Source organism: Podarcis muralis, chromosome 5 (assembly GCF_964188315.1).
Source record: "Podarcis muralis chromosome 5, rPodMur119.hap1.1, whole genome shotgun sequence".
NCBI lineage: Eukaryota > Metazoa > Chordata > Lepidosauria > Squamata > Lacertidae > Podarcis > Podarcis muralis.
This window is the reverse complement of record NC_135659.1, coordinates 29,710,693-29,738,372: the sequence shown is the minus strand read 5'-3', so window position 1 is coordinate 29,738,372 and position 27,680 is coordinate 29,710,693. Positions and strand designations below refer to the sequence as shown.

The 27,680-nt window shown below is 42.5% G+C and overlaps 1 protein-coding gene across 1 annotated transcript in view; it reads right to left on the bottom strand.

Moving 5' to 3' along the window:
• TGFBR3 (transforming growth factor beta receptor 3) overlaps positions 1-27,680 on the bottom strand; it is a 132,505-nt gene that overhangs the window by 84,861 nt on the left and 19,964 nt on the right. Inside the window, exon 2 of the mRNA XM_077928476.1 lies at positions 26,952-27,128. Coding sequence (XP_077784602.1) covers positions 26,952-27,012 — 61 coding nt within the window. The 5' untranslated portion in view covers positions 27,013-27,128. The remainder of the gene's footprint in view (positions 1-26,951; positions 27,129-27,680) is intronic.

The window sequence follows — 27,680 nt, the reverse complement described above, 5'->3', positions numbered from 1 at the left end:
TGGGGCTGAACGGAGTTGTAGTCCAAAACATCAAGTTGGGGAAGGCTGTTTTAACGGTCTGTGGCCATGAACTATGCAATTGTCCAACTCTCTCCACTTACTAGACTGTCCTTCCCAGCACACACCGTAATATTATCGATTTCCTCCAAGGAACTCAAGGTGGCATACAGGTTTCCTCTTCCTCCCCATTTTATCCTCACAACAACCCTGTGAGGTAAATTAAGCCAAGAGTGACTGACCCAGCGAGCTAGTGGGGTTTTGAACCCTGGTCGCCCAGGTCTAACTACACTCTAACTAGTACACCACACTGGCTCTCAACTCAACTGCAGTCTGTCTCAGGAAGACATTAGCTTTTTGTAATCTCCGTTTCTAACCATACCTCTGATAATGTTTGCCTCCACAGCGGGCCATAATTGATAGGAACACACATGGGCCAGGGTTAAAATGGTCTAATCTTATCATCAGCTGCTGCTATGCCCTCTTTGTGGAAATAGTGACAAATTACAATTTTTTTTTGGACCTAGAGGAGTTTCAGAATGTTGCTTCTTCTTACACACAGCATCCCTTACTTACAAAGTGCCAAGCAAGCAAAGTTGGGGGAAGATAACTTACGGACCAAGGCACAACACTATTAATTTGAAAAGAGGTCCCTTTCAAACAAAAGGAGTTTCTGCTTAAAAGGAGAACAAACCTCCTGTGGAGGAGCCCACATAATGCAGCAATCAAACAGCACATCCAAAGAAGGCTTTCATTATATTTTTAAAGCCATTTCTGCTGAAACAGGAAACACTTTGCCAACATACACAGTACAGTACAAACCTAGATAGAAAGAGAACAACTGCAGTTTAGCTGTTTATTTAAAACGTTTGACAACACACACACACACACACACACACACACACACACACACACAAAAAAAAAATACGGGAACAAATAAGAAACCTGATTGATGCAACTTCTGCTGAGTGCTGCACATGCAATACAGGCCAAGATGCAACATCTGTAGCAAGTAATTAGAAGTCTTGGGGGGCAGATGCACAATGCTCCATACTGGGGCACTCCTCTCTTTGCACTGTTGTGGAGTTCATAAATTACTTTGAAAGTGCTTGCAGGCTCCACATAAGCATCTGGTTGGTCTCTGCAGGAAACAGAATCCTGGACTAGATGGGCCTTTGGTTCTGTTCTTATTTGATGTTGTATTTTAAAAACCTGTAATTCCTATGTTCACTATGTTTCTGCTGGCTGTTTCTCAGGATTATATCCCTGCACTTTCCGTAAATGTGCTCAGATGCTATCTCGCACAGCTCTGCCTTGCCAGCCTAAGGGCAAAAAGTTTCAAAACTCAGTTCTGCAGGAATGAATAGTAAATTTGCAAAGAATCGCTAGAACCTGGAAGAAGATTGATAAATATAACAGCTACAGATGCAGTAAAGGGATAATTCGGGCAAGAGTCACTCCCTAAACTGAAAAAAGAAAGAAAAAGTGAGCGAGTTCATCTGAGCATAGGGCTGGCTCCAGGGAGTGAACAGACGACCTATGGGACACGAGTTGGCCCAGATGGCTAACCAATATTCAGATCCATTGACACTTGTGTTTCAATAATATGACGGCCTGAATCCCTGGATAAGACTATCTCATCCTGGTATTGCTCAGTTCCAACCTGCTGTCCAAGGTTGACAGGTCCTGGGATGAGGATTCACGTGGTCAAGACAACTCATTGCTTCTCTGTAGGTCGCAGAAGTAAAACCATTTGCAATGCTGCTCCATAACACTGTGGCCTCATCCAGGAGGCAGATTGGGGGGGGGGGGGGGAGAGAGAAATGGCAATTGCCAGCAGGCCAGAGATGGTTTTAACAGGCTTACTCTCTGAAAACAAATGACACACACATGCTGTCAGCTCTCCTTACGTTGTTTCTTCTGGTTCCATCTTCTCTCAATCCTTCCAGACTTCAGTGAGATATTTTAGACAAACTGTCTCCTAGTGGCTACTCTTTTGAGAGCAATGGCATGCATGCTACTAGCTATCTGTGGTAGCAAGTCATCGTTGCCTAAATCAGTAAGTGTCTTTTGTCCTGAACCTCCAATATTTAGCTACATTGGGCTTTCCCCCTTACTTGCCTCTCTGTTCCTGCCCCCCCCCCCAACCCTTTCAATCACTTCTCCTCTTGACATGCTACACTGGACTGCCTGTAACCAAGAATCATGATATGTGCAGGAAGTAATTCCATGTCACATTCCTGCAAATAGAAGGATTTTGGAGACTCTGAAACGCAACACCCATTTACCCTCAAGAGCCCAATAAAAACAAACCGGGGAGAGGAGGAGGCAAAGCATTTCAGTTATTGAAAATATTTTACTGCAATGAATTGGCGAACCAGGAAATGTCAAGAAAGTGAAAAGGCTCATAAAAGCAGAGATGCTGGACTTAACTCATCGCTTTGACTCATTGTGTAATGTTTGTGTCAAGCCTTTCCCCCCCCCAACCAAACACAAGCATATAACCCCCACCTACAGATAACCCATAAATCTGTCTTTGATTTGAACCTTCTTAACTACAGAAAGGGTAGGAAGCTGGACAGAAAACAATGGATGGAAGTGCTCTGTTTAAGTAACAAGGGCAGGAAACTTTCAGCTAGCTGCACAGTCAAGTTTCCATACTGAAACTCAAGGGAGAAGAAAACCAAACTCCACGGAGCTATCTCTATACAGAGTATAAATAACCCTTAACGGATTTTTTAAGCCATTGTATTTTAACAGAATACTACCAAAAAGCCTCGACCCAATGCGTAGTAGTATTGTTTATTGTACTGCTGAAACTGAGTCATAATAAGCTCATTTGGTAAATTAAAAGACAATAAGTAAGGAAATGCTAGACATTATAAAACCTGCGGCATGAGTCCAGGACTGGATGTGTATTTATTTTTAAACCAATTTGTGCAGGAATTCATAAATCAGCAAACAAAACTCACACACACACAAAAGTAAACACAGATTGAGCTTCAAGTCTCTCTATGTGGCTGCAGAAATAAGCACAGGTCTGTACATTCCTTATCCTTAAAAAGGGAGAAAAAAGAAAGGGAGAGAAAGTAGCTGCTCGCTTTCTGCACTGTGGTTACAGTCCTGCAGCCAGCAGCCATTAACACATGACACTGGAAACTAAAAACAAAAGATAAGGGAAGATCACAGGATTTGTCTAGTTTGGTAAAATGCCCAGCAAGAGTACAAATGGAGGTTGTGCGTACCTAAACCTAACAGCTGTGTATTTCAACCTTCACAAAGTCCCACTCTGATATCCATAATTTATTTCCGCACAACACAGCCTCTGAGGTGAGGTTAGCCAACATGTTGCCCTCTAGCTTTTGCAGGAATACAATGAAATACCATCATCCCTGACCACAGGCTGAAGCTGTTGTAGTCCAGCAATGCAGGTGGCGCTGTGGTCTAAACCACTGAGCCTCTTGGGCTTGCCGATCGGAAGGTCGGCGGTTCAAATCCCCATGACAGAGTGAGCTCCAATTGCTCTGTTCCAGCTCCTGCCAACCTAGCAGTTCGAAATCATGCCTGTGCAAGTAGATAAATAGGTACTGCTGCGGCAGGAAGGTAAACAGCATTTCCATGCACTCTGGTTTCCATCAAGGTGTCCCATTGAGCCAGAAGCTGTTTAGTCATGCTAGCCACATGACCTGGAAATCTGTCTGTGGACAAATGCCGGCTCCCTTGGCCTGAAGCAAGATGAGCACTGCAATCCCATAGTCGCCTTTGACTGGACTTAACCGTCCAGGGATCCTTTACCTTCTTTTCTTTTCTTTTTTTTAGTCCAGCAACATTATTTCAGCAGAGGGAGGGGCAGGAGAGGAGTCAAGGAGAGGGTGCTATGGACCCCACGGAAGGCCTCTGTGGAAGTATGTGCACCCAAGTACACCATTATCTGGTAAGGGAATGTCAGAGAAACAGAATAAAGTGCTGTCCCAATGCAGCCTACATGTCATAATTCTGCTACCAAGTTGACAAGTATGGTGGGTTCTTTGGATGGCAAAAGGAGGAGGACCACTTCTCTCATGGCAGTTTTCAGGCGCAGAGAGACTGTGGAAAACCAGTACTTTGCTTTACACAACTTGTGGTTTCCAAAATACAAAGATTCTCCGCTAAGCCTATACATCGCCACATGGGTGTGTGGGTGAAGCCTCCCTGGGTGAACGGGAGAGGAGAGATAGCTTCAGCTTTCTAATGAATAATAACAAGTTTCCAAGTTCAACTGAAGGCTGAATTCCTATAATTGACCCTTTAAATAGGAGTTAACTCCCATTCGCCAATCTCATTACACCAAACCTGAAAGCTGATCTTGTTTCAAGAGCTTAAACAAAACAAAACCTCCCTCTCTATAATATTCCAAGCTTTAACCTCGTCTCTGAGAAAACGTTTGGCCAAAAGTTAACAAAACAATGACCACCCCCCACCACCAAATTATAAAAAAATAGATCTCCGCTGTGAAATAAAAGAAGAATTAACCCAGCTCAGAGGTCCAGCAGCCCAATAACCAAAGTTAGCTGTCCTGTTGCATTTATTTTGTAACTTTTTATTTATAACAAACAAGACATGTTATATGCTTATTCACAATTCTTCTGTGTTGACATGTAAGGTTTTAAATTTTAAAAAATGCTAACAAAAATAAGGTAGAAGAAAGCTATTTTTATTTCCCCATCCACCCTTACTGCAATGAAAATGTATTTTTTGTAGAAATCAAAACCGAGAAAATGGACCTATATATTAGCCTGAAAGTTGTTGCTCCAATCACTAATAAAATCTGCTTCTCCACAAATTTTATTAGTTGTAATGCCTTCTTTCATCCTTTTATCATAAGTTAATTTATGCAAGCAAGCCCATATTCCACATGCTTTCAAGTACTAACTGTGATTTCTGTTTTATTTAGCTGCTTTTCACACCTTGCTAGCTATATCTATAGTTACACACCTACCTTCAAAATATAGAAATGTTTTTAAAATAAAATTAATTGGGAAATAGAAAAGAACAAAGAATATGTTTGGATATGTCCTTTTCTCTCTCTGCACATGTATGTATGTGTGTACTAGATGCATTATTAAGCTTGAGGAGGAAGGATGTGAAAGGCTGAATTCTTAATCATGGATGGAAACACAAACAGACTCACATTTCCTGAATACAAATCTGAGACTGCATTCAAAGCCTTTGCTTTGTTTCAAGAGTCCAGAATTTATTGGGCACAATCCAGCTCTGTAGTTGCATGTCCAAAGACAGTGGGCATTATTCAACCCAGTTTCATTCAGAGTAGGCTCCGTGAAATTAACAGACCTACCTTAGCCATGCTCATTAATTTCAGTGGGTTTGCTCTGAGTAGAAGTTAGCTGAATACAACTCTAGATCCGCAGATGGAAGTGCATGATCTATGCTGGGTAAGACAATGGTAGCCACATGGGCTGCATTCACAAGTAACACTAGGTCATGAAGTATGGGTTTAGTAAACCATCCTGTGCATGAGTCGTATTCTGGTGCATTTAGCTCCATCACCCCTGCTTTACTTAGCCACTCCCACTTGTATCTTAGCCCAGTTTTTTTCAACCAGTATGCCGTGGCACCCTGGGGTGTCTTGAATGATGGCCAGGGGTGCTGCAGGCAACACTGGCTTCTGTCCCTCTTTCCTTCCTTCCCTCCTCTGATGCCCTCTCAGGTCTCTGCCTCCTAAAGGCTTGCACAGCTGTTTGTTGCAGCATCTCTGGCTACAAGCTCCCCACATGAATGGTGCCTCTGGATGCTTCCCAGGCAGCTGTGGGACAGTGTGAGGAGGCACCTCTCTCTGGGGCATGGGGTGGCTCAGATACCAGTTGCTGCCCAGAAGACTCCCAAGGAGAAGGGAGAAGAGAGGAGCCTGAAGGAACACTCCACAAGGGAGAGTGTTTGAAAAAGGGCGAGAGGCTGCTGGCTCTGCAGGCAAGAGGTGACACAACTGGGCTCCTGAGCCCCACAGGGGGGCCTGCAGAAAGAATGGAGTTGGTCAAAGGAGCCATGGACTCAAAAAGGTTGGAAACATCTATCTTAGTTTCTTAGGCTACACAAAAGTGTAGCAGTAGTAGCTATCACCCTAGGAAAAAAGAGTGCAGATTTCGGTCTGGCCCAAGCAGCTGTCCCAACTTAGTCATGGACTTTCCAGGTAGCCTCAGGCAAGTCTCAGAGCTTCAGTTTCCCACTTCTAAAACTGAATGGAATTATCCTTTAGTGGAATTCTCTCTCTCTCTCTCTCTCTCTTTCAGACACACACACACACACACACACACACACACACACACAGCTTTAAGCTTCACTTAACCTCAGTGATGCTATTACATAGACTGGTTTATGTCTCTACAGATTTAATGCCCCTGTTTTGCTTTAACACTTTTCCAATATCTTTAGCAAAAAAAGTCTAGCTGAGGAAAAATCAAGATGACAAAAATAACAACATGCATAATCCCATGTAAAATTGGTTGTAAAGTAGTTTATATATAATGCTAAGTTTACGCAGCAGTTCATTGCCAAATAAACCAGCTATTTGGAATATCATGAACATCTCTCTCCTGTCCCATGCCCCCCGAAACCCTTCATAATTTTTAAAGTGTTTTAAAAGTTGCACAAAGCCAAAAACTGCAAGGTTTCACTCTGTTCAGTGATATATGCAAACATGCTTAAGTCACTTGCAGATTTGACTGGTCTATAGTTAACGTTAAACAGTTCTATTAACAGGGACCTTCAGATAACAAACCATGCTTGTTCTTTGATACACTGTTCTTGGCCATCTCATCATAAAACATAGGAAAGGGCATTTTCTTAGGCCATATGCTGCAATCCCTGAAACACAATTTAAGCATCTTTATTATCATTAAGAAGTACTCAGTCCTCACTTTAGGGACAGGGTAAACTGCAAAATAGGATGCCGTGATCTGAGTTTAGAAACACCAAAAACGCGGACAAATATTTAGAGCCACAGCTGTATTTTCCATTTACAGTAGAAGAGCCACGAGAGAAGGAGCATAAACCACCGTCGGGTTACTATAGCAATATCCCTTCCCCACAGAATTTACCACCACAGTTTAATCCCCGTGGACACTGTGTGTTTCTTAAGTGCCTGAGCACAACAAACATTGGCCCACATTCCCAGCAAAACCATGAATATTTTGAAGGTCAGCAATAAGCAGGGGTTGTTTTCAATTAGAAAGCCTGCTTTGCTGGAAGGCTGCCAGAAAATATATAGCTTAGCATTGGCTTAGTGTATTCAGAACCGGGAAAGAATGTAGGTTTTCCATTTTGACCTGGTAAGCATTCAGCCATGCTTATTTTAGTAGATGGAAAAGGGGGTGGGGAAGAGACTTTATTTTATGGATACTATATAGGCTCAATTACAGAAAAACTTTATGCCAAGTTAGAGGACTTCAGCCTATCTATTTTAATTCACAGGCCCAATGGGAAAAAATATATATTGTCCAGATATTTGGGGGTTTCATTTGCCTTTTTTCGACAACATGGGGCCCGTTCTTCTTATCACTGTTTGAAATACTGGGCCAGGGCCAGGCTGCCTTCTCTTGCACCTGTTTTGGACAATTGAGCTATAAAACTGCATCTCCCACTAATTGTTAACAGCTACAGCTGTTCACCTGACAGATAGGAAATCTTGTTTCTACCCTAGTAAACATGGTCGCTTAAGCATTCTTGTTAGTGAGCATGTGATTTATGTTACACCCAAGCACATATATATCATTCTACTCTCAGGAGGTAAGCTCGAGGAATCTGCTGGGTGGGGTGGAGCGGGGAGGAATATGAAGTGTTTGGAGCTTTTATTACATGTAAATATCCATCTGGGAGAATCTTTTTTAATGCCTTGTGGGACAGAACCCCTTCGTCTTAACCTTGGCTACTTTCCAACATCTATAAGATGAACGGATACGGTTCTTGAGAACAGCATGAGGCCTAAACAGAGTTGGTTTGCCTTGGTAGTGGTTAGTTCCCCCCACCCCCTCTTAGAGGCACTTTTATTCCCCAGCTTCATTTTATTCCTAGATGCAATTTGCTTGACGTTGACATATCTCATTTTGTAACAAACAGAACACAGTTCCCATGGCGCTCCCATTTGCCTCTCTCAGTAAAATGGGCCTCGTGCGAAAAATGAATCCAGACAAGGGACTGGTGATACATGTGCCAGAAACAAACAGCTATTGACGAAATATTTAATTGAAAAATTAATCTGGTTGTAAATCACATACAGATTGGTTCTATTGGTGTGAAATCACAGAAGACTGGCATTTCTCCACAAAGTGTTTTCCTACTATGGCTTTGGTCAGTTTTGTCTCTGAAAATGTTAAATTCACCCTTAGCAGTGGCAGAAATCTACTGTCACATTAGATGTAACACCCCTAATATCTAATGGTTTTTTTAAAAAAAAAAATGTAACAAGATCTAATGTAACACTTGATCAAAATAAACACTATGCAGTTTACATAAAATCACATAAAACGTTGCTAAGAAAATACCAATAAAATCAACAGACTTCATAAGCAGACAATATTTTTTTCAAAAATATAGGTAAAATAAACAGTCTTAGAAACAATATAACCATCAGATGAAATGTCTGCATAGGTTTGCCCGAAGAGAAACGTTTTTAGCAGATATTGAAAACAGTACAATCATAGAATCATGGAATCCTAGATTTGTATGGTTGGAAGGCATTCCGAGGGTCATCTAGTCTGAACCTCTGCAATGCAGGAATCTCAACTAAAGCACCCATGACAGATGGCCAACCAAACCCAGGTGCACTTTCAAATGTTCAGAGTGCTTCAGATGTAACCCTTACAAGGTAAGTAAGTATTAAGCCTCAATTTGCAGATGGGAAAAGTGAGGCTGAAAGAGAATGGTTTGCCTGAGACCACCTAGTAAGTAGAACTAGAAACTTCTGATTTCTATCTCAGTTGCTTAACATCAGGGGCATCATTCTACCGTAGGGCCTACTTGAGGCAGCTGAAAATTACTGAGGCCCACCAGAGGCTCTAAGTGGAAAAGGTTGTTTTCTTTTATACCTTCCCCTTCCCACCCTCCACATGCCTGAAAAATATGTTAACCCATCTCCTCTAATTTCTTCTCCGTTTCTCCTTTCACAGACCTCCCATCCCTCAGCAATTGGTTGCTTCCTCCATCCCTCCTCCCTGGAACTTTTACTGTCATCTTTTCCTGCTGTAACAACTTCCCTTTCTTCTCCTTGTTCTTCCTATCCCCAGTTCAGATGATGATGATGATGATGATGATGGAAGGAGATCTCCCTGCCCCCACCTCTACCCTGAACTTCTCTGTCTCCCAGCCACTACTAAGCATGCAAGGAGCCACTGGCATTGATCAAACCCAAAGGATATGGCACTGCTTGGCAGGCAAGTGAGGTAGCTTTGGACAGGTTGTGGCACTGAGGACCACCTGAAAATGGCCCACTGGGTCCACCGCGTGAGAAACCCTGTGCTGCGCTGAAGCACCTCTTGATGGTACCCGACAGGCAGAAATGTTTTGACATGGTGGGGAGGGGACAAAGCTCTGTTTAATGTCCTACCTAACTTGCATTCTCAGGAACAAGGTACCACAAGATTTATCTGCGTTTGCAAATCAGCAATTACCTCCCAGTGCTTCTGTGGCATCCGCACACAGCTCTGAGATGCCAAACCTAAATTACTCAATTTTCTCTCTTCTTTGGGGCTAGGGTTAGGCTTCTGATTAGCTTGGCAATTATATCTGCTCTTTAAACAATGGCCAACGGGGTCTGTAAATCCATGTCACTTTCAAAGAAAGCCAAACATTTGGGTTTTGCACACTCAACTTGCGCTACACCAACGGCCTCTTGGAGTGGCTGCCTGCTGCTATAAGCTTATGACTTACGAGGCAAAACTAATCCCAAAATGAGAGCAGTTTCTCCTTAGGCAACTACTTCAATGGTTTTACATTTAAAGACATCCAATTAAATTCCTGTTTACCTAACAGAGTGTGTTTCTTTTTACTGTTATATTAAAAAAAAAAATCACTCACCACCTCTCCATAAAACCGGGGGTGGGGGTAGGCAGGCAGAATACCATTAAATGCATCACATAGCGAAGAAATGGCAGGTGAAATTAGTAGGAGTTATACAGTAGTGTAAGCCAACGCTGTTGGAACACGTAGAGAGTTTGATTGATTATGGAATGCGTACCGTTTTTAACCTCGGGACATGCACTGATTGCCCACTCACATTATAGAAAATAATGATGCAGCCATAAAAAATTATGTTTTACCGGGGGTGGGGGGGGATGACACAGCTCAAGGTCATTGATCTATTATCTATGTAATAGACGGCTATTCTATTATATGATGTAGCACATAAATTCACTGGGAAACAAAGGTTTTAAGACAGGCAGTACAGCGGGGAAATGGCTGTTTGTAGCATAGCATGTTGCCTTCTTTTGAGCACAGTTCAAGTCATGACAAGCAGCCAAACCTATCCCACATGGAGGCCCAATGCTAGAAACAAAGGAATCTTTTTTAACAAAAAGTCACAGAAAGGTTCATGGATTTTTATTTATTTATTTATTTCATGTTAGGGCCTCACATTTACAACTGCTTATTATTTTGGAGTTGATAAGTTTACTTTTATAGTTATGCTGACCCAAGGTCTCATATAGGATGGACGGTATCAGGTCTAAACTCTCTTATAAGTAACTACAAATAAATACAAAATAAATAACTAGAAAGTGCAGTGAGATCATAGCTGGATATCACCCTTCATCTACCTGGGTGACAACAGCACTAGTCTAGTCCATTCTAAACTGACTCAAAGGAAAGACTCCATCAACCTAATTCCTCCCACAACCTGGCCTGAAGGCATAGGGCTTTCAGTGACAACCTGGATAAGGAAAAGTGGTGGGAGCCCCCCGCCCAAGTGCCCCCCAAGGGAGGCCACAGAAGAAGAAGACTTAGATCCCGGATCCTGGTGGTGGGACACTGAAGCGCAGCCTGCAGAAGGGATGAGCTGGGAGGTGCTAGAAGCAGGGGGGTTGAGCGTTCAAGAGGAGCCAGAAGGAGGGCCTCTCAGGATAGGGTCAGAGGCTTAGAGTCACAGTGTGAGTGCAGACTCAGTCAGAGAGGAGTCAGAGATTGCCCCTGCTACACAGCAGCAGGACAGTCTCAGTCCTACTGGCTCGTCTCTCCCTCTGACACCCCACTTGAGAAGAGTCCTGCACATTGCTGAGCAATGGGCCAGATAGGCCCAGAGAGGAGTTCACCCCCTTGACACAGCCTTCGTCTGCTTGGGAGGAATGCAGAGGGAAAGTCTAGAGAGGGAAAGACGAAGCTAGTGGTTAGTTTCAGCAACATCTCAGCTAGATTAAGGCGAATCAGAGGACTCTGTTGTGTTGTTATTTTCTGTTAATAAAAAGCTAATTGCATGCCATGCCTCCCATGCATATGCCTGCCCTGTGGTTGACCTGGCTTGCTTGACAGCTCCTTTACGCAGCAACCTTGCTGAAGGAAAACACAGTCTAAGCCTGGTGGGTGTCTAGCAGGCTGACTAGAACCTCCTGAACTCTAACATAGAAGAAATATACATAACCCAGGGAAAGGGAACCTTTTCCATGCCAAAGGTCACATTTACTTTTGGACAACCTACTGGAGGAAAAGGTAGAAAGAACAAGAAATATGAAATATACATTAGTACAGTAGGCTCATTCCTATCCACATTCACACAGCCTTCTATATCCTCCATCCATCCATCCAAGCAAGCAAGCAAGCAAGAAACAAAAACACTCAGGAAGGATGGAAAGCAGGTTGAACTGAGGGATGTGAGCCAGGAGAGTGGATGTGGCCTGGGAAGAGTCCACTTCCAGGCCTGATGTTCCCCACCCCTGACATAATAAACCAACAAATCTGGCAGACAACCTCAGAACCACAGTTGTTTCCGTTTCCACCTAGCCTTTTGGTTCCTTAAATACTGAAACAGGAAGATGGTTCTCAATCCAACTGACCAATATGAAGCAGAGCCAAACTTAAACCAAACAAGAACTTCGGGGCTTACTTGTAGATTTTCAAAATGGCGGAGATGTGATAGTTAGAACAGACAATAATGCACATCGGTCCACTCCACCTGTATACTAATTGCATGTATATGGCTCTTTTGAAAATGTGAAGTCCCGTGAACTAGCCTAAAATGGAGCGTTAGGTTGCTACAATCCCACTTTCCCTACTAACACACACAGGGTTTGAACGTCTGCATAGGATTTGCAATTTCTGCAGGTCCAGATATAGTTAGTTTGTATTCATTTGCAAGCACCAGAAAATGGTATATTTACACAAAAGAAGCAACTGAAAAGGAAACCCTAACCATTAAAAAAACACAGCTTAACTTGTAATTATCTCAAAAATCCTTTGGGGGATTGGTCGTGAAATCATGCAAGTAAATTTTTCCTGTTTGGGGATGTGACTCCCTCCAACACAAACTACTTTTTAGAAATTATCAAGGAAGTCAGATCTTTGAAAAACAAGCCATGTAAGGAATAAACCGACACTCTCTCTTTCCATCTTCCTTGATGCGTGTTTTGTTTAGAAATCACTGCAGCATCAATTTTGGTACTCGCTGCTAATACCTCCCACTTCCACAGCTATTAAGTGCATATGAAAGGAGATGCTTGCCTCCTTCTTCTACTCTTACCCACTTAAAATTAGATACACATCGTTTCCATAACAAGATGAAAACAACATTTACAGGAGACAAAAATGTAACTTTAAAAACTCAATCTGATTTTTGTTAATTTAATGGCCAGCTGTTCCCTTTGCTGTAGTGGAGCAGCTTGTGAACATTTACGGTTAACCAGTTTCACTCTATCTGTCACTTATATTTCCATAACCTTATTAATACACATTAATAATGTGTATTAATACAGCCCCGAGCTGGGGGCTCTCCCAGGGCTAGCGAGACCTTGCCGGCACCCAGAAGCTTGGGGCGCGCTGAGCTCCGCACGCCCCAAGCTTCGGGATTAGCACGGCGCTTCGCTAGCCCTGGGAGAGCCCCGCGACGTCGCGGGGCTCTCCGAGGGCTAGCGAGACCTTGCCGGCACCCAGAAGCTTGGGGCGCTCTGAGCTCCGCACGCCCCAAGCTTCGGGATTAGCACGGCGCTTCGCTAGCCCTGGGAGAGCCCCGCGACGTCGCGGGGCTCTCCGAGGGCTAGCGAGACCTTGCCAGCACCCAGAAGCTTGGGGCGCGCTGTGCTCCGCACGCCCCAAGCTTCTGGATTAGCGCAGCGGTCCGCTAGCCGTGGGAGAGCCGCGCGACGTCGCGGGGCTCTCCCACGGCTAGCGGAGACCTTTCCGGCACCCAGAAGCTTGTGGCGCGCTGAGCTCCGCACGCCCCAAGCTTCGGGATTAATGCAGCGCTCCGCTAGCCGTGGGAGAGCTGGGTCTCCCATGGCTAGTGGATAGCTTCCTGAAGCCTGGAGAGCGAGAGGGGTCGGTGCGCACCGACCCCTCTCTCTCCAGGCTTCAGCGAAAGCCTGCATTCGCTCCATAGGACGCACACACATTTTCCCTTGCTTTTTAGGAGGGAAAAAGTGCGTCCTATGGTGCGAAAAATACGGTAAATAAAACCCGGCAGAGGAATGTGTGTGGAAGTCAAAGTGTAAGATAAATGATGACAATTGTATAACTGATGTACTAAAATATAATGCATTTTTAAAGGTAATTCATGAATTTATATACTACCTTTCACAAAAAATACACAAGGCAGCTTTCACATCAACACTATACAAAATAGAATAGTAATGAAATGTACAGTTTACAAAATCCCTAGCCAAAAGCTCATACAAACAGCTGACCAACATCACTGCCTTTAATAAAGCCAAGGGTAATTTTCACTCATTAGGACGGGAAACAGGGATCCAAACCAAATACAAAACAATCCCTTTTTCACAGCATGTAAAACAGTCCTTTCTTGTTGATTTTAGAAAGCTGTGCTTTAACTACAATGTTGAGCTTTAATGTTCCATGAGATTATCTAAGAGATTACTGGGCCAATTGTTTTTAAAAGACGGTCTCATCTGACATCCATTTAGAGTCACAAATGAATTAGAGGCATTGCAGGACATAAAAACAGGACTCTGAACAGATTTCTGTGAAAAATCAGTATGGGGAGATATTTACATTACTTACATTATTTACAAATATATTAACTTTGGCAGCAGGAAGCGGAGATCTGCCCCACACTCACATGCAAAAAATGCCGGTGGTGAATATTAACATTAGATATAAAGCTCTTCTTTTTACTAGCTCACATTGCTGTCCCCATCCTGCTTATAACCTCCAACCTAAGTAATTTTGATACGCAGAAATGAGGACTCTGTTTAAATGGCAGCAATGAAGACAATGGAAAGTAATTTGAGATCAGGATGGGAGGTAGCCACAGCACAAAATCTAAACATTAATTCTGCCCCTTTTTACAACCACCCCCAAACTAGCCTCTTTAAGCAAGGGCCTATCTGTTAAACCAAGGGTGGAGAATGTGTAGCCCTCCAAATTTTGTTGGACTCCAGCTCCCATCTGTCCCAGTCAGCATGGCCAACAGTCATGGACAATGGAAACTGTAGTCCAGCAACACCCGGTGTGTCACAGGTCCCCCACCCTTGCATTACACAGCATTGTTAGGACAGTACAATGAACTGATGAAGTCATAAAGTAAACCCAGAGTGCTTTGAAACCTATTCACTATTCCCTCACAGCTTCTGCTCAAAATGATATCAGGAGCAGGTCTTGAGCTCATGCATGCTCTTTCCCCGATCTGCCATGCTGTTCAAACACTGAGTTTGGATCAAAAGGCTAGGGACATTCTGTGTTCACTTGGCTGTGTTCCATTCATTCATTCATTCATTCTTAAATTTCTATACTGCCCTTCAGTCGAGATCACAGGGCGGTTTACAATTTAAAATCACAGTTTCACAGAATTGTAGAGTTGGGAGGGACCATGAGGATCATCTAGTCCAAACCCCTGTAATGAAGGAATCTTTCTTTTTGCATAATGTGGGGCTTGAACCCACAACCCTGATATTAATAGTCTCATGCTCTACCAACTGAGCTATCCCAGGTGAACCCAAAAATATGTATCGTAGTAGCAAACGAAAACAACCCAAACCCCTACCCCACCAACACAGTTATTACTATTTACTGGCAGTTCAAGCACAGCCAAGGAGGAAGGGGAGCAGTGCCCACAAATCTGACACGTGTTTCTGATGGCAACACTCAAGAGACGTTTTCTGAGAAGCTGAGCAAGGAATTAATTTAATCTGAATGTCACATAATAATAATATTCCCCAGGAATTGTTGCCCTGCAGTAGTCTTTTGTCAACCCGGTGCCTCCCGGATGTTGCGGCCTACAGTCCTCACCAGCTACCTTAGAAACACACAAGAAAGAGTAGCATCAAATTATTGTTCTCTCTTAACTCCACTTCTCCCCCAACCAGCAGCACGGGAGAGAGAAACAGTATGGAGGAAATGTAACAAAAAAGTTTTGTGGCACCTCAAAGTTATTTGGCACGAGTTTTCATCCTTGCCCTGTTGGACTTTTCCAGTGAGTAATCTCTTTTGGCTGCAGATTGGACATCCTAGTAAATTCAGGACAGTACTCCATCTTTGGGGGGACTAAATTAGTGTTATGAGTCTTATTCTCTCTTCTCTCTTGGCCTATAAATCATCATCATCATCAAACTAGAAAGGGGTCACAATCACAAAATGAACTCATTCCTACAAGCCACAGTGATAGCCACCATATTGAATGGCTTTAAAAGAGGATTGAACAACATGAAGGATAAGGCCACAATGTTCTACTTCCATCAGTAGCACACTAACTCAGGGGCGAGGGAACCGCAAGCAGAGAGAATGTTATTGCACTCGGATCCTGCCTCCAAGTTTCCCATGGGCATCTGGTTGGCACTGTGGGGACAGGATCCCGGTCTGCTCCAATAGGGTTCTCACTAACACTAACTGTGGCGTTGTCTAGGTCAAGAGTCCTAGCTTATACCTTCTGGAAAACTTTTAACGAAAAGTGAATGCAGAGGTCATGTTTTCTGGCCAACTCACTCATCATATATGCTCATGTGCAGTGGGACACATATAGGCAGAAATAAACTTACTCCTGGCAGGCAGACACCGTACGATCTGCAAACTTTCAAAAATGGACAAGAAGAAGAAACAGGGGAGGCCTGTTATGCCTTTGCTACATACTATAAGATTTTAACAACACCATTAAACGGTGCAGCACTCAGAAACATTTCATTAGAATTCTTTTCTTCTAAATCATACCAATAAAATCAAGGATGGTCTGGTGTTCATGTGTTGACTTACTCGCATGCTTCTTGCTGCAGATGTACAGTTTTGATCTTGTAAACATAAGGCATGGATGGAAATGGAAATCATCAAGAAGACAGCATATTGCAGATGTTGAGATATATTGGCTACATTGGTTTGGACTTGAGAGAGGTAGGTCCAGATTCCTATTTAAGCCACAGGACTTAGTGAGTAACCTTTGACAAACCACGGCCTCTCAACCTAGCCTGCATGACAGGGTTACAGTGTGAACACAAAGCTAGATTGTAATGGAGCCATGTCCTTGGAATAAGAAAGACTGAATGTAATAAACACTGCTACTGCAAAGGCCAGAACATTTATTATATCAATACTTTGAAAAATGGCTTCTGATATGGTCTTGTTTTGATTCCTGTACTGGCTCACAGATAAGAGATAACGCTAATAGTTTGCTGGTACCATTTTTCTCGTCATACAGCAGCCTCTCTTTCCAGTACTTCTGAATCCTTTACATTGACAAAGGAAAATGTAGCAGGAGCTACAGAAAAAGATGGGAGGAGAACATACTCATTTAACCAGTTACATAACACATCATGCCTAAGCATTTTTAAGAGAACATAGGTAAAACAGCAAGATGGCTACCTTTTTCTTTGTTTTTGCCAAAAAAATAATAATTGTAAAGCCCTTCTAAAAATCTGCAAGGTAACTGGATTGAGAAGAGATCGGATATCAGTGGTTAAAGAACTTAAGAGATGGCAGAGAGGACAATAATAATGAAGGCCCCAGCTATGACCCTCTTGTGCCCAACTCCAAACCATGTGTCCCTCAACAGAAAGGGTTAACACAGCTCCTGTCACTCTCAGACCTCCCCACCCCCAAGTGTCCCTATTTTCCAGGGACAGTCCTGGATTTACAGAAGCTGTCCCGGTTTCTGATTTGATTCCGGAATGTCTGGCTTTTCCTTAGGACATCCCTACTTTCATAAGAGAAATGATGAAGGATGTGCACTTTGTGAGAATCTGAGACTGATCCTGAGAACAGGGCCTGTCCTTTATTTTATGTGAAGGCGCTCATTAAAAAAAAATTATCTGAAAATATTTTATTATTATTATTTTATGAAAGCCCAGTCCAAAGTGGCTTGCTAATAGAACCTGCTCTGAAGCAGGAGCAAAGCAACAGGAGGTCAGAAGGTAGAACATCTGGCAGAACAGAGATAAAAGCCAGGCACAAGCCAAAGCGAGCTGAAAGCTGATGTTCTAACGAAGTGAAGGCTTCCAAGTGCTTGAGGGAAGATCTGATGTGTTATCAGAGAGACAAGCTGACCCTTGTCCTGAGTGGACCAGCAGACTCTCATTCTCTCCCCCAACTGGACTTGTGAGCATAAACCTGGACTCAGAAATGCTTGACACTCACTAGAGCAGGGGTCTGCAACCTTTAAGACAAAAAGAGCCACTTGGACCCGTTTCCGAAGAAAAAAAATCTGGGAGCCGCAAAACCATTGCGATATTTAAAGCAAATATATCTCCGGAGCCGCGATCTGAAAGCTGGCGGGAAGGTGACGTCGGGACGGTGCGTGACTAACGCACGCACCACCCCTATGCGACGTCACAGCCAGTACAGCGCCCGCCACAGTGGGGAGTGTCGGGGCACACAATGCGCCTCCTCCCCTCGCTAGTATCCGCCCCGGAGCCGTGGCAAAGGTGTAAAAGAGCCACATGCGGCTCCGGAGCCGCGGGTTGCAGACCCCTGCACTAGAGACTAAAGACTGACTGCTTGGCATGTCCTTTTCCCGTTAGACAGGTTTATGCCAAATTACGACTCTTCTAGGGTCTGATAAGTACTATGCCAAATTCATTTCCCTGAAAGTGCCAGGGTGAAAATCTGAGGTTCCCAGAGGGAGGGTCAGTTCAGTGGTGGCCACAAGCCATGAGAACAATATGGCTGAGAACATTATTTCAAAGAGGAAAATTGTTGGTAGTAATCCAAAAACAGCAACTGGCATGAGGCAGCATCCAATCAAATCACCACTACCACAAAACACAGGCTTTTTTTTTTATAAAAAAAGATGAATTTTCAAAGACCATAAGGGAAGCCCCAAAACAATTAAATGCTGCTTTAAAATGCATTAGCACCCAAACACAAACCTTCAAACAAACTACCTCCAACATTGTTCTTCAAAGCCAAATTAAATGAGATAACTGCAGCCCCGGGATGAACTGTTTGGGAAATTTTCCACTAATAAATACTCAGATGTCCTAACACTGACATTTATTCAGAAGCAGATGGATGGCCCAGACAACTAAGTCCTCATCAGAATCCTTAATATGAAGCTTAAGCTGGGCTCGGGGGGGGGGGGTGTTTGTAAATCAAAGACACTGGGACACATTTCAACTTTGTTATCTGCCAGGCAAGTTACACAAATCTGGACAGTTCACTTGGAACACATGCATCCATTAATGCAAATACATATCATATTATGGCATTTATGACCTCCAGACTGGGTTCGCTTCTCTCTTTTGCCTATTAAAACAGAAGACCAGGGTCAACTGTAAACAGAGCGTCATAAAAATGACAGTGCATGCAATACATGAGAATGTGGTAATTGCCTTCCTGGAGCATCCCAAGGTTTATCTGGTCCACCATTCTCCTTATAATGCAGCCGCAAACTTTGCGCTTGCTCACATTGCCACACACAGTAGAAAGTCAGTTATGTTTCTGCAAAATCAGTCTCTGGACATTTTGTGAATGCAGTCACAAAATGCATTTTGGGGAAGCTTTCAACCTACCCTAAGTGCTTTCTTTCTACATTATGCTTCTGTTACCCTTATAGGTCTAGTTTGCACAACACAGTAAGCTACTCTCTGGAGCTTGCAATCACTGTACTGAACTCAGTGCTCCGACGCCAAGTGCACTGAGTTCAAAGGAGCTCACTCGCAATCACTGTACTCCTCCCTGGTCATTTTTGCTCCCAAGCCAAGTGCACTGAGTTCAACAGAGCTCACTCCCAGTCAAGCGTGTATGGCAGCACTAGGGGAACCTCTGGTCCACATACCTTCCAACATTTCTGAGATGAAAATTGGGACATCCTAAGGAAAAGTGGGACATTCCAGGATCAAATCAGAAACCAGAATGGTTTCTGTAAATCCAGTACTATCCCTAGAAAATAGGGACTCTTGGAGGGTCTGCAATTGCCACCTGAACCCAGGCTCATGCTTAAGTTCTCTTCTTGCTAAACCAAAGTGTGTTCCACTGCTGAGCCCCTTCCATCGTGGCAACAATATTTCCTCTGTTTATCATTTACATCAACATTATGAATGGGCAAGGCTAAGTGGCCTGGAAGGAGTTTTCAACAAACCTCACCGATGCTATTTGTATATTGGTAAGAATTGGAGATGGGAGCTTTTGCTTTTCACTTGTTAAAATACTTTTTTCCCAGCCATGAACCCTTGACTGAATATTACACCAAAATGGGATATTCCGCTTAGAAAGTGATCAACAAACAGCATGGGGGACAAATGCTTAAGAGACCAGCATGGTGACAGTACATACGCAAGTAACTGACAGCTTGTAAAACACTGGCTACCGCACAGGGGAATACACACACCTATCAAACAGCTGGACTGTCTGCAGGAGGAATGAAGTTACACATGAAGTAGTGTAAAAAATATAGCCCCAAGTGTGTTGGCTAGAAATGAAGCATCTGCTGTTGGAAAAACAATTGCTGTCCTGATGTGCTCATTAAAAAATGCTATTGAACTCCCACAGTCCTTGCATATGATAAACTTTTCCACTGGAATATATTTGCCTATGCCAACATTGTTGTTGTCACTGCTCAAGGTTTTGATTATACGGCAAGTATAAAAGGCATCGAGCGCACAGATACCAGCTGTTCTTTTAAAAAAAGAATTTTTTTGTAAATATCAAAAACTGAACGCCTGCTTCATTTGTGGATTTAAAACCTAATTTTATCATTAACATTATCGGCTAGAATTTTTTTGTTAACATTATTGGCCAGAAATAATGGCTGTTTTTCTTGTACTGATTCTTTTAAGAAGTATAGGCCTTTAGCAAGGAATACATTTATTCATTCTGGATAAGGGCTCTGCACTCCTGCATGAAATGAAATTGTTGTTGTTGTTGTTGTTGTTGTTGTTGTTGTTGTTGTTGTTGTTATTATTATTATTATTATTATTATTATTATTATTATTATTATTATATTTCAGTCCTATATCCACTTGCCTGGGAGGAAGTCCATCTAGCTTAACTGGTCTTGCTTTTGTGCAAAGATGTGCACTGTTGCCTCCCAAAATGAAGCCAATCCCTTGCTTGCATTTGATGCCAAATTTAAAACGGGCCAAATGTAAAGCCCATTTGCCAAGGAACAATGAGATGCATCCTTTAAGACTCCCAAATGTTCCTTTGCAGCTGCATCTTTACATGTCCCACACCTGATGTCATGGGTGTGGCTTGGGGAAAACAACCGCTGTTGATTCCTAAACAATAATAGGATAACTGTCTGCCAGGTCTAATTTTTCCTGTGGGACTAAGGTTCCTGGTGCTTGATGGGTTGCTTTGTAAGTTACATAGGATAAATTGCATTGCAACTTCTGTATTATAAATAGGCACTTTATAAATATAGTGCTATATTCCAGAGTTCTGTTATACTCTATGGAAGGGGTGGGGAACCTCAGGCCCGGGGACCAAAGGCAGCCCCTCGGGACACACACCTCCCCCTGAGTTCATATCCCTTACCAGCCCTGCTTTGCAGCCTCCCTGAGAGTTCTTGCCTGGTTGGAATAGGTCCTTGAACTCTGATAATGCCTCTTGCTTGCATGGATGGAAGATAGAGATAAAAACATGGAGCCTGTCGAGTCTCTCTGGCGAGAGCATTCCACAGTTGGGGAGACAATCCAGCATTCCACAATTGCACCAGTGAAGCTAATCCAGCCTTCTGCCTATGTGTCTGCAGTGTGCTGACCTCACCATCTGGCCCCTCTATCTTCCAGGAAGCAAGTGTTGCAGCTTCACGTTCCCTGGAAAAAGCTGCAGTACAGAACAGTACAAGAAGAAGCAGTCCTTGAAATGCCCAGGTTCCAAATTGTTTTAAGGTTTTGTAAGTTATTGCTAGCATCTTGAGCATAGCTCAGAAGCAGATTGTCAACGCCCCCCCCCCCCCTGCTGCCCTTTCATAGGCAGGTAAAAAACTTTTCTATTTCAGCTGACATTTGAAAACCGACTATTTTTGCCATGCCCTATATTGATTTTCACTGTGCTGCTTTCCTGTCACTTGTGGGGGAGCTTTTGGAGTTTGATTTTGATGGTAAGATTTTACTGGTGCCTATTTTTGTTTTTAACCTTGATTCCCCCTTCCTCAAAAAAAAATAAATCATAGAGATATGCTGCAATAAATGAATAAAAATGCATGCTCTCTTATTTTTGCTAGTTAACAACAAACCATGATTTTTTTGTCAGAATAACATAATGAAGTACACATTATTTGCACCTGAGCGTTTTGCATCTTCAAGTGTATCACTTAGCAGAACTATCAAGGAGGGCAATTACATAGTACAAAGGCTTGTAGCATTTCACAACTCATTTCCTCTCTGGAAATCTCCTCTTGCTTGAGTTTCAGTAGCACTCAAGGAAACCTCAGCAAAAATTTCTTTTTGGCACAAAGTCATACTTCACACAGTATAGGAAGTGGAACAGAAGAACAGCAGCAAAGTAGAAAAGGAAAACCTAAGAATGCGATGCAGAACATCTTTTTTGGCTTGGTGCTCTGGATAGCTTAATAATACACACTGAATACCTAGTTCTACAGAATTCCAAATCCTGAACATACCCCACTGTAGATGTTCTACTGCCCTGTAGTATCATGCTTTTGAGAATTCATCTAGCACAATCTAGTGTCAGATTTAATGAAATGCCCAATTTCCATGTTTACTCAGTGAGCATTCTTATTCATCCTCTGCTGCATCAAAGCCACAGGGGACCAAATCTGCAGGCAAGCTCTGAAAAAACAGAGGAATTTGTCAAGAGCCATTTGCCCAGAATATACCACTAGCAAACCAGAGCTTTACAAAAGCCAAACAAGACATAACTTGCACAATTCTGACACACAGAAACAATACCAACAACCTCAAATTGGGGGGGGGGGGAGAGAGAAATCTTTAATACACGCTTTAAAAGAGGCCAGTGAAAGAACCATATGAACAGGCAAGCAATATCAGAAAACCATGGGGACTCAGACTTAAGAATCTTCAAATACAGAGGTCTAGCTTCCAAGGAAAACAAACACTTCTCTATATCATTTCTAAACCTCTTTTCCAACTTCTGAAGATACTTAAGGCAGGTGATTACAGATATTAGAAGTTAAAATAATCTTGGTGATGTGGGCAGATTAGCTATAAATGCTGGATTCAATAGCCTACAGGTTCCTTAGAGTCTGATGGTTATCGTCTTTTATGGATCTGCTTCAAGATACAGGTATAAGATACAGCCAATATGGTGCCCTTCAGATGTAGCTGGACTACAACTCCCATGAGCACCAACTAGCAGGCCCAATGGTCAGGGATGATGAGAACTGTAGTCAAACAACGTTTGGAGGGCATCTTGTTCATTACCTCTGGAGCATTTCTATTGCTGCATTTGATGACCCGATGTACCAAAACTGGTACAATTTGACCCATTCATTTTATCACCTTTCAACCTCTCTGTGTGTGCTTTTTTCTTATGTTAAAAATATACCTCTCTCTTTACAGCACCCTGCAAAACATTACTATTTCCTAAATAGTAAAGGGGAGATATTGTTTTTGATTGTTACCTTGTTATGTATTTTTATATTGCAAACTGTCCTGTGATCCTTGGATGAAGGGTGGCATGGAAATTTAATAAATAAAAATAATAAAACAAACAAACCTCAAGTCTTTACAAGTTGTTCAAATTAAGTAAACCATGTAAGATCAGTCACATGCTATTTCTCCCCTCAAGAAAGGAAACAAGTTTGTATCTTTTACTTTCCAATGGAATCTGACTAAATATAATGAAGGAAACAGTGACATAAATTGTTGAGCTTTATTGAACCTGGAAGATGCTCAGCATGGGGGAGAGAGAGAGAACAAGTGGGTGAACATTTCCTTATCTTCATCCAGTTCCCACGATACAATTAACAATGCTGTTCAAGGGGTTTCTACTATCTTAACTTCTAATTTCTTTTGCAAATCCACTCTAGGAAGCCCATGAGGATTTTCCTCCCAGAAAAGCAAAGCTAAAAAAAAAAAAGACATCACAGCCATAGATGGGATGTTTATTTTTATTGTCCATTTCCATGCCAATCGTCACCATGGTGTTGCACGACTTTAGAACTGAGATGCGACACAGTTTCCTTATCAGGACGAAATAACAGAATTGATGAAAGAGGGAAAACAGATTTCAAAAAGGGAAAGCATTACTATCGGTTGTTAAAAGAACCCTGCTATAACAGATATGATTATCTTTCATACACAGACAATTTTAAAAAGAAACAAACCTTATTAGTGTTAGAGGAGGACACTATCCCACCGGTTTGGGGGAAACCCACTGTTCAGTATTATTCAATAGCACATAGTAATACGGTTGCTATTTAATAATAGTAATACTGTTACTATACAGTATTATCTAATAAGACATGAAGGCTGTTTGGTACCAATCATTTGGGGAAATGATGCAACAAGAATGTAAGAACACAAGAGCCTGCTGCATCTGGCCAATGGCTCATCTAGTCCAGCATCCTGTTCTCACAGTGGCCAACCAGATATGTGTGGGAAACCCTCAAGCAGGCCCCAGCACAAGAGCACTCTCCCCTCCTGTGGTTTCCAGCAACTGGTATTCAGAAGCATTGCTTTTTCTGGCGGTGGAAATAGTGCAGAGCCAGCATGATTGGTAGCACTTAGGGAAACATCAGGAAAACTGGATAAACTGCTGCATGAATGAGGCCAAAGTCTTAAAGGATGCCACTCTTCAAAGGGACTCAAAATGGCATACAAGCATGGATTTCCCTTCCCCCTTATCCTCTTAAGAACCACCTTGTAAGGCTATGTTCAAGGTACTGGTGACCTTTGTAAATGAGCTGGGAAACTGAGGACCAAAAACTGTACCAGTTAAATGATTACTCCTCCCCGGCAGCCGAGGTCCACAACCTCCAAGATTGTTTTAGAGAGGGCAAATATTGCAAATCCTTTTGGGATGTCTCATGGGAAGCAATTCATTAAAATAATGCTCAAGATATATCCAAGAGGTGAACTTCGTTCCCTTCCCCAACAACCACTAATTTATTTGTGCTGATGAAATGCAACTTCTGTTTTCCAAAATCATCGAGTAAGATCCTACCTGAGCCAACTAAATCATTTTTTGATGCAATGGCAAGCAGAAAATAATAATTAAGGCTGGAACCCTAGATATATCTACTCAGAAGTAATCTTGACTGTGTTCAATGGGCTTACATAAGTGAGAATGGGATTGCAGCCTAAAAGAACTTTAATTCAAATCTCACTTTGGTTATGAACTCAGCTAGTAGCATTGGATAAGCCACCAACTTCTCTGAAGTAGGGGCGAGCAATGCTGGCTAATGTTTCAAAGTTGCCATAAGGATAACTGAGATGATGTGTGTAAAGCCCTTTGAGCAGTTAAAAATGCTAAGTATTGCTGTTAACTATCAATATCCTGCACATCACCTTCAGACACATTTGGCCTACTTTTAAATATTTATCTGTCACCAAATAAGATCATTACAACATCCAGGCATCACATCATGTTAACGAATCAAAATAAGCACTGCCTGGACGCCTTCGTTGAAGTTAAACCCTGGAGAAAGTCCCAGAAGGTTTAAACACATTTTTGAAAGAGTATTATTTTCCATGCAATTGATGAAAAAAAAGAGAGAGAGAAGAGGCCAGCTTGTAATGCACTTTATTGGTCAGACATGCCTTTCCCTGCAGCTGGTCACCATTTCCACAATGAGAACATCTCATATTTAAACGAGACATCCATCCACTGTCCACTGTCTCCCCACTACATCATCTTGGACATCTTGGACACTTCCCTGCTGGACTCTATACTTTTGTGCCAGAACAAAAACCACTTGTGGACTTCAAAAACAGTTTCAGAACACCATGGATTAGAAAACATATGAACTTGCTGCTGGTATGTATTTGAGCCGGCATGTATTTTCATAGTTTTGCTCTAAAACCAAGGTATAGTGTCATGTGTGCAAGCAGGAAAGAGCCCGACCAAAGCCACAGGGCTCTCCCCTGCCCTCGTCCTGTTCCTCCTGTCCAGCTTGGAGAAGGACTTTACTAGCATTTACTTTCAGAGATTCCTGGCTTAACATTGCATATTAACGCAAATAATAATAATAATAATAATAATAATAATAATAATAATATATTTATTATTTATACCCCGCCCATCTGGCTAGGCTTCCCCAGCCACTCTGGGCGGCTTCCAAAAGAATATTAAAATACTGTGATACATCAAACAATCTGCTTACTTGAACAAGTCATGGGCCCAGTTTGCATATGCCCTGGTTTATAAACCATGATGTAATTTGATTGTCAAAACCTGGCCCAGCATCTTAACCATGGTTTATTAACTACAAAATCCACACTCATGAGCCATGGTTTGTTGGTTTATATACCTTGGCTTCCATTAACCTTGCCTTGGTGTTACATGAAAATCAGGCCATGGGTGGGAAGTTGGCTTGCTTTGCAACTGACCAGTGTTTGTTTTAAAGGACACTCTCTGGTTTGCACAGCACAACAAGCCATGATTAATGAAACCTGAAACTAAACACTAGCAAAGTTCTTCAGGCAGCACAGGAAGGGAGGCAGAAGCTCTCAAGCCTGGTGCTTCACTCAGGCTCCTTCCTGTTTGTGCAGCTAGCACTAGATCTTGGTTTAGCATTATGTGCAAATGTGGCCAACACAAAGCCAACAAAAAGATGAAAATGTACCAGGACAGCAAAGATTAAAAACTCAAAAGCAATTACTTTAAAAACATGAGCAGTTTGGCTGATCTAACACCCGTCTAAGGAGAAATGCCTTGGCCTTCCGGTGGCTCACAATCAGGGAGAGGTCAAGGCAGGCGTTTCTCGGAAGGGAGTTCCCAAGCCTAGGCATTACTACAGAGAAAGGTCTCTCTTGTGTCCCAGGCAAACACAACTCAGATGTTGAATGGGATGTGAAGGGGAGTTGCTCCAACAAATCTTAATGAACAGCAAGCACACATGGGCGGAAATGGACCATTCTGAGTACAAAAGAGCAGTTCTGCTGGATCAGACCAAACATCTATATCGTTCTATATCACATTTCCCATGGAAGCCACCAACTGCCCACAGGCATAATACGAACACGCCCATTCTGTTACAATTTACAGTTTTGCCTGTAGTAGTAGACCATAACAAGGTTCCCAATATTATTTCTTGCTAATGCAGTCACACCAGGGAACATTTACATTGGTATTGAACTAAATGCCTCCCGGCGATTAACAAAAAAATGCAACCTGCAATTAAATCCAAGTGCTTGCAACATTTGGAAGCCCAAATTGACGTTGAGGCCACTTACCTGCAGAGGCTAAACACCCAATCATCAAAGCAAACACTGGAATCATACAACTTGAAGTCATTCTTGCCACACCAGGGGTCTTCGGATCAACTTTCTTTGTAGTTCTTTGTGCCTAGTGGGCACCCTTCTGGGAATATGTTACAACTATAGGTGCTTTGATAGAGAGTCTTCAGTTCCCTGCAAAGAAAAATTTTAAAATAATACTTGTAAAAGCATGTCTTACAGAGAAATGACTTTCTACACAATACTAAACACAGAGAAAGCCAGCACCCTTAAAAAAAGAAAAAGAAAGAAAGCCTTTATACTGAGGAACAATGAAAGAAAAAAGAGTTATATTACAGTCACAGGTTTAATTCTCTCCCAGTGTAACCCCAAACCCATCACTCATTTTGCATTCCAGTCACTCATTCACTCTATTTGGCTCCAAGCCAGAGCCTCCAATGCAAAATCCCAAGAACCCCCCTTTTAATTTTTAGAAGCACATCTTTCTGGAACTCACAGAATAAATCTGATCATGGGTGGGCAGCCTTTGATCAAAATTTAGCACAATCACTAGAGACCAATTCAAGCAGACTTTGAGCCAACTCCTCCTTACGAACCAAACCATGTCATGGCCTTGACTATACTCACTTTGAAATGATTGTGTGCCAAGAAGCTGCCTAACTTTGTCTACCATCAATGATGGCAGCTGGTGCCTCAAAAATCTTGAGAATCACAGAGGCTTTACAG